Raw genomic sequence first — 12,460 nt, 5'->3', positions numbered from 1 at the left:
CACCGTTGAATCACACTGAAACTCCATAAAATTTTCCGTGAAAATACCAAAGATTTCCTTGAAAATTCCATACAATTTTTCGATGAAATAGTTTTTTTTTAATGGAATAGGGTCGTTTGACAGAAAGCCATTTGGTTGAAGACCACAAGGTGAAAAGTTGGCAGAATATAATCATTTGACAGAAAAAGCCGTTTGGTCGAAATGATTGATTTGCAGAAAGGATAATTTTGGGCCAAATGGCGCTTTCTGTCAAACGATTTTTTCATACCAAACGACATTTCAGCCTAATGATGTATTTGGTCAAACGACATTTCCGCCCACATGGCTTGTTAGGGCAAATGACCAGTTTGACCGAATGTTTCTTTGGGCTGTATGTTGCTTTCGGCCAAACGACATTTACGGTCAAACCATTTCCGACCTAATAACTGTTCCCGACAAACGTTCAATTTGGCCTAATGGAATTCGGCTAGATGACCTTCGGCGTAACGAGTTATTCGGCCAAGTGGCATTCGAACAAATGGCTTTCCGCTGAATGACTTTCGGTCGAACAACGGGAAGCGCCAATTGGCCGAAGGCCACACAGCCGTAAGATGTTTTGCCGAATATGGCATTTCAATACCACGCAAATCAACACCATCAACAGGTAGCCGAAGTCTGGATGGTGTTGGTTTGCGTGGCAGTGCTCTCGGAATCGACAAATCGACGTTTGAATCTCTGTTTACGAAAGCAAATAAGTCGTTTTGATTTGTTAGAACAAACCTTTAGACCAAAACCCATCTGGTCAAAAATGTCATTTAGCTGAAATGGACAAACGACAGAAAATGTCATTCGGCCGAATTGGTCATTTGGCCGAAAAAGTCGTTTGACCAAATAGGTCATTTGACGGAACATACTATTTGCCAAAAAATATCCTAAATAGTTTTTTGCGGATATTCCGAAGAATTTCCTGTGTAAATTTGGAAGAATACTCAACAGAAAATCCGAGGAACTTTCTGCGGGTATTCTGAACAATCTCCTGTAGAATTTTGAAACAATTTCCCGTGAAAATTCTGAAGAATTTCTCATGGAAATTCCAATGAATTTTCCACGGAAGTTCCAAACAATTCTCCTTGGGTGGAAATTCCAAAGAACTTCCCTTGAAATTCCAAAGAATTTTCGAATCTTGAAAGTAGTTACCTTAGAAAATCCAAAAATAATTTCCAAATAAATATTTTGGAACAACTTGGAGAATTTTCTGGGGAAGTTCATCGGATTTTTTAGGCGGAATTCAAAATATTCTCCCAAAACATCCCGAAAAAATAAAGAAATAATAAAGGATTTAACCGCCGCACAATAGGAAAAAATTGTCCGTAACGCGAATAAATTCAATATCTCGGTTCGGTATCGGCGGATTGCGCTGTATTTTTTACACAAATTGTAGAACTTTCTGGAGAATCGCGTAAAGGTGATTAAGTTCACTGCACGAAGCTGTAACACATCGTTTTACCCTAAAGCCCCTTATTTGTTATGTTTTCCGGAAGATCTATTCAATAGTATAAAATAATAAAACCAATTGTTAACAGTTATAAAATAATAAAACGTGGGGTAAATGAGCAATGTTTTACCTTCTTTGGGCATGCGGGGGATTCCCTGGAAAATTCTAGATCAGGCTAGTAATGTGAGGTTATTTGAGAACATGGGGTAAAATCAGCAAGATCTCAATTCCCAACATCGTGCAGTAGACAAAGCTCACATAACACGATTTTTGGAAAAATTTGAGGTCAAATGTGGTATGTTTTGTCGATTATTTGTAACTCCGAACTTGACGAATTACATAACAAATAAGAGGCATTGGGGTAAAACAAGGTCTTGCAGCTTCGTGTAGTGAACTCAACCACCTTTGCATGGTTCCCCAGAAAGTTCTACAATATGTGTCAAAATTTCAGCGCAATCCGCCGATACCGAACCGAATTGAATTTATTCGCGTAATAAACAATTTTTTCCCATTGTGCGCCGGCTAAAATGGCTTTCGGCGTGACGCCGAAAACGCCGCCGCCGATGATTTTCGGACCACACGAGAATCGAACTCGTTGTCCTCTCCGTAACGCTGGGTAGACACCTTTGCGTGGTGTGTTACGGTGTAAGATCTACCACGGTCGCATTGTCAGCTACAGGCAAATCCTGACCCAACGAATACCTTCCCCAATATCCAACTCCGTGGTACTTATGAGGGTGTCGCTGAGTCGGGGGCCTCTCGTTAAGTAAGTACTACACCAACATTTCCTTCCCTCCCAAGTTACGGCAAACATGGGCGTGGCCAGGAGTAGTAATCCTCATGCTTTTGTGATTTTTATATTAGATTGAAATCATGGACCACACCCACCTTGATTTCTGATAGCAATCTGCATAAGCATTTCAAAAGAAAAACATGAGTATCACTAGTGTCCAATCTACGAAGTACACCGTAACTATGCTATGCTATGCTATGCTGCTATGCTATGCTATGCACACGAGAATCGAACTCGTGGTCTTTGACAATCCTACGTTTTTCAAGGCTAACTGGAGCAACTATAAAGTTGGTCGTCTTATCTGATTGTTTCTACTATATTCCGCTATTCAATGTGAATCTGTGTAAAACTTGGCTTTTGCATCCATATTCTGCAAAACCACATATTTCAATCGAAACAATAAAAACTGATATTTAGAAAACGCTCCTCAATTGAGGAGTATTCAGCGTTCGTGTACATATGATGCGGTTAACTATCGGACTCACCTGGTGCACTCGCCTCCTCATGGCACCGCGTCGCCGGTTCAAGAATGGCTGGTCCTTGCCACCCATCCGTCGGTAAGAATTTGCCTGCGGCTGTTGTAGCATTTGCTGCGATGCAATACTGCTCGAGTCCTGGTTCCATTTCAGATCGATTTTGACGTGTAACCGACCCTGCGGTTCTAAATCAACCTGGAATTGTAAGTTGTAGAGGGTTCATTAAAACGTATGTTGTAATTGTTGAAGATATTTCAGTGAATTCTGGTGTTATTTACGAAAAACTTGATATGCGAGAAAAAGATTAAACGGGTTTAAATTTGTACCTACCCAGAAATCCTGCTGGTCTGATTCATTTCTTGAGACTAGATCATCGAAGGGAATTGTCGTGTTGGCTACGAATACATCCGTAATAGGACCCTCGTGGAATATCGTCATGCCGAGTGCGCTGGCGTTTTCTACCTCGTGTATAAAGCTTTCGTTCCATACTGGATCAAATGTGCGTGGTTTTGTCGTCGATCGTTCTGCAATTGGAAGAACAAAGTGAACATCACTGTAACATATTTGGTCATTGAATCAACACGTTTATATGGTTTCAATGTAGTGCTTAGGAAAAACTGAGGATTTGTTCAGAGGTGAGGACTTAAGTCGAGGCTTTATTCGCATTAAGTCGAGAATTATGTCAAATCACTATACACTAAACGCACACCTCTTCAGAATAATCCTGGTCGCTAGCCATCTACGTAGTTGCCAAAACGGTTATGATGACATTGATCACGTAGTTTGGTATTGCACGAAAAATGACGCCTCCAGAGATCATCTTTTGGATACCCTTGTGACCCGAGGTAAACAACCTTTCATGGAAGTAAGAGATGTTTTAGGGGAACGCGATGTGGTTTCTATGCAGGCCATCTGTGCCTTACTTGAGATACCTTAAAACTATATAATATACCAACCCCGAAGGTCTTGAGATTATGCAATTTTCTAACTTCAAGATGGCACGAGTATTTTGGTCTGTATTCTTCCCCTATTAACTGTAAATGATAAGATGATATCAACTATAAATATCATACTTAAGAATTGCGTCTCCGCAAAGTGTCACACGCGACTGAGCCTGTCAAGCCGTTATAGAACCACTAACGATCTGGAATCTGGCTTCATAGTGTTGGGCAAGATGCCTCATCGCATGATTTGGTGTAGCACCATCAACGTTCACTGCGACGAGCTTCAGAGAGCAGAAATACGGAAAATGCCCACTGCGGGATGTGGAAAGCCAATGGAATCACCGAATCCAACGTTCTTTTTGTTTATGTAAATGTATTTTGATTCCGATTACCCAACAATTGGGTCGGACGAACCGGATACCAAACCAGGAAACCAGTTGGCAGGATGGCTATATCACCTAACCAGAAAGTGCAAGTTTTTAATACAATCTTACACTCCACTTTTTTTTTTCTTCCTGATATCAAAGATAAAAGTTTGAACTATGTATAGACAAAATTTCAGCCGCCATCTTCCCATTCGTAAGTTATTCGTATTTTTTCTAAACAGTTTTAAGCAAAAAATGAAAAGAAACCCATTTTATCGCTGTTTTCAAGGAAATGACATACAGCGCCATCTACAAAGGTTATAGAGCATAGGTGTAGGAGCATAAGTTCAAAATGTCAAAAAAAAAACCAGATTAATCCACCTAGCAGTGATGATGCCTTTCTCGTGCATTATAAAATATATTGAAAGAATCACATTAGAAAGGTCAAAAAAGCTCTTTAGGAGAATAGATCACATTTTTCCGATCATTTTGCATGTTTTTGCATTAGTTAAAATGCATCGCTATCATTCCGGAAAAAAAATTTTTTTTTTTGGTTTTGATTTTTTTTCCAAGGGAGGACCCTTGGGAAAAAACAATGATTTTTCAATAATTCCGAAATGCAATGTCCGATCGAGCCAATTTTCAATAGCAAACAATGGGACCGCATTCCCCGTCGAATGCAACTTGTTGCGAGTAAATCGAATAATGCCAAGTTCCAAAAAGTGTGTCTACAAAATTTGTACACATACACACATACACACACATACATACATACACACATACAGACATCACCTCAGTTCGTCGAGCTGAGTTGATCGGTATATAACACTATGGGTCTCCGGGCCTTCTATCAAAAGTTCTTTTTTGAAGCAATCATATAGCCTTTCGGTACAACTTTGTTGTACGAGAAAGGCAAAAACAGAAAATTTCGCTCTGTGTGGTTTCTTTCAAAATATAACACTTATCTGGATAAGTTTTAACTTATCTAAATATTGGAAAGGCTGAATCACATAAGGCTGAACACGAAATACTGAAAAAGTAAAAATCTCACATAAGACTGAAATAACAAAAGGCTGAAAAATCGGGAGAAACCAATGTTAGTAGAAGAATTCACATTTGACTTTAATAGGGGCACAAACTAAAATGATCCGCAACCTTTCTGCAACTTCTTGCTGTCTATCAATTTTTATACGGAATTCTTATTTTTTAGTGTACAGGAACAAGACTTTATTGTTCTTTGTTCTTGTATTTGATTTTTATTCTTGCCAAGATTACTTTCTTTTTTTATTATTTTTTATTCTTCATTTTTCTCTCTTCTTTCTTCTTCTTTTTCCTTCTTTATTCTCGCTTCTTTTTTCCTAATTCCTTCTCCCTTTTTTCTTCTTCCTTCTTTTTTATTCCATTTTTTTTCATTTTTTCTTCTTCTTTCTTCAACCCTTCCTAGTTTCTTCTTCTTGATTCATTCTTGCTTCTTCGTTCTACCTTTCTTCTTAGTTCTTCCTTCTTAATTCCTTCTTCCTTGTCCCTATTTCCTTCTTCCTTCTTCTGCCTTCCTTGTTTCTTCTTTCTTCTTCCTATCTTTTTTTTCTGGTTTCTTCTTCCTTCTTTTTTATTTGTTCTTCTTCTTCCTTCTTTATTAATACCTTTTGCTTTATTATTTCTTCCTTTTCCTTGTTTTTTCTTCCTTCTTTCATTTCCTTTTTTCCCTCCCTTTCTATCTTCTTTCCTCTACCTTCTCCCTTTTCCTAGTTTCTTCTTTCTTTTTCCTTATCCTCTTTCTCTAATATTTCTTCATTCTACCTTCTTCCTTCTTCTTTATTCTTTCAACCTTTTTTCCTTTTCTTTCTTTTGTACATTTTCTTCTTCCTTTTTCTTTTTGTCTTCCTTCTTCCTGGTTTCTTCTTGCTTCATCATTATTCTTCCTTCCATCTTTATCTTACTTTTCCTTCTTCCTTCTTCTATGTTCTTTCTTCAATCTTTAATCTTTTTTCCTTCTCACTTCTTCCGTCTTCTGTCTCTCTTCTTTCGTCTTCCTTCTTCTTTCCTCCTTCCTTCTTCTCTGTTCAATTTTTATTCTTTATTCTCTATTCTTTGTTCTTTATTCTTTTTTCTTTATTCTTTATAGCACTTCATCTCATAGCTCCCACTTCCTGCCCAACAAAAACAAAGCTTTGAAAAGGAATTTGTTTTGTTTTTTATTTTTATATTTTTTTTTAACGATGAGATGAATATATGTTCAGTGAGATACCGTTTTGACTCGAAGTCCGGACTGAAAAAAATGCTGAATTTTCAGCTCAATATTTCAAATGGAATTAAGTACTTGACACTAAGTGATAACACAACCTGTCAAAATTAGCTTATCAAATTTGCTGTAGTGTACTGAAAATTACATTTTTTATGCACGAAATAGCTAATACAATCGAAAACATTGAACATCGCTTGCTTCGAAATCCGGACACAGTGTGAGGGATGCTTCAAATACCGGACAATTTTGCTTCGAGTTTCCGGACACTTCGAGTTTGGCTATATTGATTCTCAAATAGCCAGTTTAATCCGTTCAAAGAAAACTAGGATATAGCATTCATATTTCTCGATTAATATAAATCCGTAAGGTAAGATTTTTATACACATTTGTATGGAAATCTGGCATCCCCCGGTTGTATGTACCACCTGAAGTTTCTGCTCCGAGATTGACCAGGACTACCAAAAAACAGCAATTGAAACCAAGCAGGAGCATTTAACAGCAATATACAACATTCGGATCCTAATAATTTCATACAATCTTCCCCCTCTCCCTTTTCCAAGGTAGAACGCTTTTTTGACATTTGACGTGTCTATGGGTAATGAAATATTTTCGTCAATACTACCTCTCAAATTCAACGTGGGTAAGCTGCAATTAGTGGTATTTATGTGTCTTTTGGAAACCATTTAAGATTGCTTTTAGAAATCAAGGATTGAAAGGAGCGATTGAAATAATGAATTCATGCGGATTGATAAATCCGGGCGTGTCCGAAAAATGTTGAGTTTTTTTTTTACTTGACGGGAGACTTTCAGCCCGAGGCTGGCTCGTCTCCATATACAATTCTGTTAAAAAGCTAGTTTAACGAACATGCTTTTTTTCTACAAAAATGTGAGTGGTTAAAAAAAACATTTGAAGACAATCTTTCACTAGAAACTGAAGGCAAGTTTTGCTACTTGTGTACGATTAATAAAGTCACATCATTTACAATATGTGTATAAGTATATATCGATAAGCTGAGAGCAAGCAATGTTCCTTTTGGAGTGTACCAACTCAAATCTAATGAAACTGTTATTATGATTGCTCATTACGAATCATTTGATTTCAATTAACTTAACTGATAAACAGTTATTTAACATCATTTCAGCATGTCCGGAAATCGAAGCAATTGTAAAAACTTGCCTCGAAGTCCGGACATACAGAAAATGTAATAAAAATTATAAAGCTATGAATTCTCAAGCAATTTTTCTAATTCATGAAAAAGAGTACTATCATACTATGTTAATAAATTACTAATACTCCTTGAAAATGATAGAATATCGAAAATATGAGCTTAGTTTTTCTAATGTTGAGTCTTAAGCTGCATTCTAAGAAAAACGAAATTCACCGTTGATTATGACATGCTTTCAACTTTTACCTCTAATTTTCAAGTTTTTACTACAGATCACGGATTACTTACATTTGTTAAAATGGTTTCAAGTCGAAAAATCGTTCCCTGCATTGATAACCCAAGAAATACTTGTTGAGATGGTAAATAAAGTCAAATAACAATTGAAGTGTCCGGCATTCGAAGCGTCCGGCAATTCGAAGCAAAACGGTAGTTACAGATACGGAACGGAACAGTTCCCCTAGTAAAAATAGGGAGCGGGACCATTTGGGCAGCACCCCCTATTCCCGTCCGCAAAGGTAATAACTCGACCGCGTTCCAACCAAGGCTTGATTGTGTGTACATCACTAGATATCGACAGAAACCAACCATGTACGAAAAAACAAGTAAGTCGGTTGTAACGCGCTCGAGTAATAAACGTTGCTGACGGGAATAGGGGTGCTGCCCAAATGGTTCTCTACCCTATGTTAATTTGAATTGTATTCTAAGGCTGTGAACCATTCCACCGATTCGTTTAACTTTTAGTTAAAATTTGACAGTTCGATGGTTATTTCGCCGTGGTTAAAAATAACCCTGCTCCGGAGCATGGTTAGATTTGACAGTTCAATAGTTAAACTTTGTTCGCGAGAAAATTGGCGCCAAATCCATTTCGTTCCGAATAACTACCAATCCGTCAAAACTCAAATGGGTCGGCTTCGGAGTAAAATTTTAACCACGATGGGAAAATAACCATCGAAGTGTCAAATTTTAACCAAAAGTTAAACGAATAGGTGGAATGGTTCACAGCCTAAGTGCATTTGATTTAGGCTCGTGGTCAGAAAGTTTTCGAAACATTTTATGTTTGACCCTCTCCAGGGTTGGAAACTCGAGGAAAAAACTTTTACGCAATTCGAGACGTAATTAACTGTAAAATTCCACGAAAGATAAACACTGAATAAATAAGGAAAAACTGTGCGAACTTTAACCCCGAGAGGCACAACACGGAGCGGAGTCTCGAATTGTACGTAGAACCAAGGACGATCCAAAATTACAGGTGCGGTATCGTTCAATGTTGCATCTGACGAACTCGTAAAGGCTCAATTTTGATACCAATGACCGTCTCAAAACCGTGGCTCTAAAGCACTTTTTATTCATCCATTGAAATGCCTAAAATGGAAGAATGGTTAGTAATAAAGAAAAAACCGATGTGTGAATTTCCTTGTTATTTAAAAATAAACAATCTGAAAATCTTTATTGGTAAGGGGAAAGATTATAACTCTACTTCATGGCTACCAAGATATTATTTTAAATTAAGTTCACACCATATGTCAAATTCGATTCACCCCCTTTTCAATTTATGGCTAGCATGAAAAGCTGGATACTCTAGGGGTTTTTATAGGTATTCGTATTATCCTTTGAAAGGGGCCCTCCTTAGCCTAGCGCTAAGATGTGCGGCAATAAAGCAAAACCATGCTGAGGGTGGTCGCTGGATTCGATTCCCGGTGTCGGTCTAGGCAATTTTTGGTTTGGAAATTGTCTCGACTTCTCTGGGCATAAAAGTATCATCGTTGTTAGCCCCATGATATACAAATGCAAAAAATGGTAGCTTGGCTTTAGAAACCTCGCGGTTAATAAATGAGGGGATTAGAAGCAGAGGGGTGTAAGTGACATTTTGGTTAAAATTGAGTTGACTACAGAAAACAATTCTTTGGCACTTGTGATTTGCGGCAATATGTTGATATAGTTGAACCGGTACCAGCGAAAGTGGTACATAAACCATTTTTGTCGATTTTGTGTTTTTTACACCAACGGCTTCTATTAGCAAAGATCTGGTAAGGGAATGACGAAAAAGTGAGTTTTGACAACTAAATCTGGAGATATGCACTTTTTATTTTCTGGTATATATCACAATGGCAATTTCGTTGATAGGAAAAGTGGTACATGTACAGTTCTACCCACTAAAATCAGCTTATTGAAAAGAAAATTTAACAACAAAGATGTTTCCGCAACAGATTTTAACTCTATTTTGAATTTCAAAATGGTTTACTGCCGATTAAAATGATTTTATAAATGAACATGTACCACTTTTACTGGCAACGATTTTCGGTTTCTGTTGCATTTTGTTCCCATTAATAGTGGTACATCTGCATTTTGTTCAAACAAACTTGAAATTTGTCAAGAAACTTCGCATATTTCTCATTACTACCTTTAGGCACACCAGTCATAACACGTTGGTACAGTTAAATTGCAGAAAATAACTAATTCGAATTTTATTTTTGAGGTTTTTGGAAAAATGCGTCTCCTGTAAAATTTACTCAATGTAACATGTACCACTTTCGCTGGCACCGGTTCAGTTTGTACGATGTTTATAAAAAATGTGAAAATTCACAGAAAATTAGTAATTTTTTTAACTTTCATACTTGTATAAAGCAAAAAAAATATTGAAAAACTTTGCACTCATTTTTCTCAAAACTAACTTTTTGTCACTTACACCCCTTTTCGTTTGACCCCCTCAAATGTGGAAGTGCTTGTTATGATTCGGAATGAACACTAAGCAACGAGGCAGTAATGTCTCAGTGGGGGATGTTATGCCAATAAGAAGAAGAAGATAATCAGAATTGTTTATATTTGTTTTATGAATTTAAGCAAATAAACCCCCACATAAGGTTCAAAGTTAACCAAATTTGTTCATAGTGAATTTGCATCTTGAATTGCGTGGTTTAACGCGATAGAAAACATATATGTATTTTTTCAGGCAATGAATGTGTGAAAAATGATTATCAAGCTATTTTACTGTACGACTTTCGGGCATAGTCATAGCATAAGCATAAACAAATAAGTCCAAAATAAGTCACTTATTTCAGAGTTACAACCACAGGTTTAGCAAAGATTGTCAAAACTAAACCTAAATCTGCAAGCTCACGTAGCTCTGTTGTCAGTGAGCAAATTATACACGTACTTCTAGATTAAATTGAGAGCAATTGCTCTGTATAGTTGGATAGAAGCGTAACGCTATCTTCGTTTTATCTAATCATACGCTATTTATTTGAACTGGTAATCATATTGCTTATACAAAACTGTAGTTCTATGGCACTCTCGAGTCGAATTAAAAATCACAGCTCTGCTCATAGGTCAGTGCTATAGGACGGTGTGTCCCAGAATAAAAAGGGGTTCATCCCTGCTATATAGCACATGGATATGGAAATTCCACCATTCAACGAAGGCCTCTCCCACCGTCAAATCAACTGCGAGTCATCCAAAGCAAGTCGAAATGATATGTGTATTATTTCTATATCGGACTCCGATTTGCCTCCTTGTTTCGAATGAGACACGGCTCACGAGAAAAGAAGGAAGGAAAATCAAAACAAGCCACTGCGCTAACCCAGCTACCACTGGGTGGTTGGAAAGTGGTGGAAAACACCATGCTCCGTGCAGTTCAATGCCAATTTGAATTGAAAACGGACATAATGAGTCAGAATGAGCCAAAATATTCATAGGCGAAGCACGAGACCACATTCTCGATTGCTTGCCTTGGGCATGGTGTATGCGTTCTCATTTCTGGTGTGACAGCCAGCAGTTAAACGGATGCACTTTTTAATTCACAACGAAACACGTGCAAGCGAAATTATCATGGGAGGAGATGGTCGTATTGAGGCTTCATCAGACCTACGCGACTAAACAGTCAATGTCTGTTGTTGCGATTTTGTCGCTGCATGCCCTGCGCCATACGGCATGCATTATGCATTATCCAGTGACGTAATGTCGCAGTCCCAATTGAACGCAGAAATTTTGTCGCATAGGTTTGGGGGAACCTTTATTTTGCTTGCTTATATTTATAATTACAATTCTGCGAATAACTCTCGAATTATACATAGAATGCATGCTCATAGCACAAAAACATCCAAATTTATTTGTTCACCTCAAGCAATTTCATGTGGTCGGTGTTAGGCCAAACCGAGCTAAATTCGAATGTACAATTCAGTGCGCTGCTCTCTGTAGATTAGTACGAAAAACTGCTAATATATTTCAAACCTTAAAATAGTGAACTATTGTAAAATTTTGTTACAGTAATCAAGATGGCATTTAGTTGAACAAACACTACAAATACGACCATGAACTCACTTTTCTCCGTTTAGTCATTTACTCCTTTCCGACTTAGCACCGACCTTCTGATGTGCGCGGTTCATTAGACGGATGCATCTATTTTTCCCATAAAGACGGCTCAATTAGTGTCACATGTGTTGAAAGTGATGAATCTTCCAGTGAAGTGGCCGTTGTGACTATTGAAAAGGAAACTCCGCATGGGTCTGTTTCTTTGTGACGAGCAACGATGACGAATAACGTGCATTGGTTGCTATAAGTGAATGACGGGTAAATTAGCAATAGGGGAAGTGAGGGGAATTGATCCCCGTCTGATTTATCCAGTACCAAAGTAGTTGTCTAGCGTACTTTTTAGTATAGATCCTTTAGACAAATGATCATTATGTAATGACTCATGTTTCAGATTGAAAACCATACTTATTCCATGAGACGGTTTGTGTGTTTGGCCCTCCTAGAGATCTTTTTGGCGGTCACGCTAAATTTGAATAACTTCTCCTAACATTGTCCAAATGTTATAACTTTTTTAGAGCATAAAGCCATGAATTTACTAAATGTTCTGTACCCACTGATAAAAATGTTACCAACTCCTGGTATTCACGATTTTTTTGGAGGATTTGCCGTACAGTAAAGATCTGATTCTGTCGAGCGGCCGTCAACGAAGCCGGCTCGATCACTTCCCGGGCAGAAGCTATAAACAGAATA

At 37.7% G+C, this 12,460-nt stretch overlaps 1 protein-coding gene across 3 annotated transcripts in view; it reads right to left on the bottom strand.

The window, feature by feature from the left end:
• The window catches only part of LOC134223634 (protein kinase C), a 133,924-nt gene that overhangs the window by 50,425 nt on the left and 71,039 nt on the right, over positions 1-12,460 (bottom strand). For 2 of the 3 annotated variants that reach the window (XM_062702821.1, XM_062702820.1), the window contains exons 2-3: positions 3,074-3,267; positions 2,753-2,938 (exon numbers count right to left, since the gene is read on the bottom strand). In XM_062702821.1, the coding sequence (XP_062558805.1) occupies positions 2,753-2,938; positions 3,074-3,181 (294 nt within the window). In that variant the 5' untranslated portion in view covers positions 3,182-3,267. Of the gene's footprint in view, positions 1-2,752; positions 2,939-3,073; positions 3,268-12,460 lie in introns of those variants that run through there. The other variant, XM_062702822.1, reaches the window with a different exon arrangement.

The sequence above is a fragment of the Armigeres subalbatus genome, chromosome 3, assembly GCF_024139115.2.
Source record: "Armigeres subalbatus isolate Guangzhou_Male chromosome 3, GZ_Asu_2, whole genome shotgun sequence".
NCBI classification, from domain to species: Eukaryota; Metazoa; Arthropoda; class Insecta; order Diptera; family Culicidae; genus Armigeres; species Armigeres subalbatus.
Note: the sequence above shows the minus strand (reverse complement) of the source record. Positions and strands in the feature narration are given on the sequence as shown.